General features: G+C 45.1%; 1 protein-coding gene across 1 annotated transcript in view; it reads left to right on the forward strand.

The window, feature by feature from the left end:
• The window catches only part of NOS1 (nitric oxide synthase 1), a 95,582-nt gene that overhangs the window by 61,258 nt on the left and 32,478 nt on the right, over nucleotides 1-1,846 (forward strand). The window contains exon 13 of the mRNA XM_007455852.1: nucleotides 1,189-1,333. Within this exon, the coding sequence (XP_007455914.1) occupies nucleotides 1,189-1,333 (145 nt within the window). The remainder of the gene's footprint in view (nucleotides 1-1,188; nucleotides 1,334-1,846) is intronic.

Below are 1,846 nucleotides of genomic sequence, written 5' to 3' on the forward strand. Positions count from 1 at the left end.
TTTCCCTAACAGGAGCATCACAAATTCTCAGGGACAGCAGCCTTTGGCTTTCAGTTCCGTCAAACTGTTTCTGAGGGAGGAAGGGAGGGAAACATCTAAAGAATTAATTGCACTGTTAAGTTCGGGGTAGAAACAATGGGAGTTAATTATAGATGCTTTTTTACAATCCGATCATTCAAAGGGAACCCTCCAGGCACCTTTTATTCTCTTCTGTTTCTCCCCCTTTAGCTCCGAGAGCTCTGGCAGAGTGGGTGGTTTCCCTGATTCTAAAAAATGATGAATTTACCACCGATAATCCCCAGGTTGGGGTAACTAGCAATTTGTCTACTCTGAGATTCCTAGTTAGAGCAGGGATGCTTGCTCGGAAGGTGAGCCCAGGCATTCATAGATGGGAAGGAAGAAACACTGGTTCTGAATTCTCCATTTAAATAGAAAGAGCCTCGACTTGACATTTAAACTCCCCAGGGCTTTGGTGGTAGCAGTATGTTTAAAATCCATTCCTTCTTTTGATAGATACATATTTAGTGCCTGTTAAGTATAAGCCTCTGCAAGACCCTGGATGTGCATGGCTGCTTCATCCAGACTTGGTCCTTCCTTTGTGGATTTATGAACCTCTAAAATCCCTTCTAGCTCAATACCTGGTGATTTATTAGTGATTCGTTCTCTCTCTCTCTCTCTCTCCCCCCTCCCTCTCTCCCTCTCTCTCTCTCTCTCACACACACACACACGCACGCACACACACGCTTACACACACATGCACACACACACGAACGTAAGCCCCGTGACAGCCATTTCTCTGTGTTTCCATTCCTATAACAATGCCTGGCACATAGCTAGGCACTCAACAAACACTTGATGAATGAACAAATGAGTGAAGGAATGAATGATCATCTTTTGGGGCAATGCTTGGCAAACCAAGGTTCTCAAGACCAGGATCACTTAATCAAGTAACAAACTAATAAAACTAACCATGTTAGCTCATGACCAGTTGGTCTGGAGTGACTTAGGAAAGGGATCAATATGGCACCTACACTTGCACTTTGAGTATCCCTGAAGCCATCAAAGATTAGGAGAGAAAGTTCCCTCCTATTAAATTTCATGGATCATGGTTCTTGCCCAAAAGTCCCAGCGTGGCATCCTCCCTCCTTTCTGCATTTCCCATTTTCCTCTCCATCCTCTCCCCTCCAGAGCCGTCAAGTTCTCAGCCAAACTGATGGGACAGGCCATGGCCAAGAGGGTCAAGGCTACCATCCTGTACGCCACAGAGACAGGCAAATCGCAGGCTTATGCCAAAACCCTGTGTGAGATCTTCAAACATGCCTTTGACGCCAAGGTGGGTAGGGGACAGTGCCAGCTCTCTGACCCTTCATGGTAAAGTTGGGGAGGGGAGAGAAGGAATTCAGCAAAGAAGAATCCTTTGAGAATGGGTGATAGCACATCTGAAGATGCCCATCAACTCACTCACTCACATTTGCATATATTTCAGGGGACTCTGATGCTTCTCTCCCTGGGAACCCTCCAGGAGTCCGGGAATCATAACCCCCATCCCAAGGGCAAAATATTAGAAAGCTTATGAAAGACAATTCTGGAGTCAGTTTGGGAAGCTCTGCCTTTAATACAATTCAGTGGGTTTCTTTGCTGCAGGAATTCTCAGAGCCTTTAATCTGCACGTACGTGTTATCATTCCCAAAAGAGGAGAGGAGAGAATATAAATGTTTCCCAAAGATGTTTGCTTATGGATCACTTACTTTTAAAGAGCATCTCAGGAGACTAGGCTTCCCTAGAACCTACTTTGAGAAATGTTGCTCCAGTAATGCTAAGATATAGGGCAAAACAGTCTTTCCCT

The sequence above is a fragment of the Lipotes vexillifer genome, unplaced genomic scaffold (genome assembly GCF_000442215.2).
Source record: "Lipotes vexillifer unplaced genomic scaffold, Lipotes_vexillifer_v1.1 scaffold970, whole genome shotgun sequence".
Lineage (NCBI taxonomy): Eukaryota > Metazoa > Chordata > Mammalia > Artiodactyla > Lipotidae > Lipotes > Lipotes vexillifer.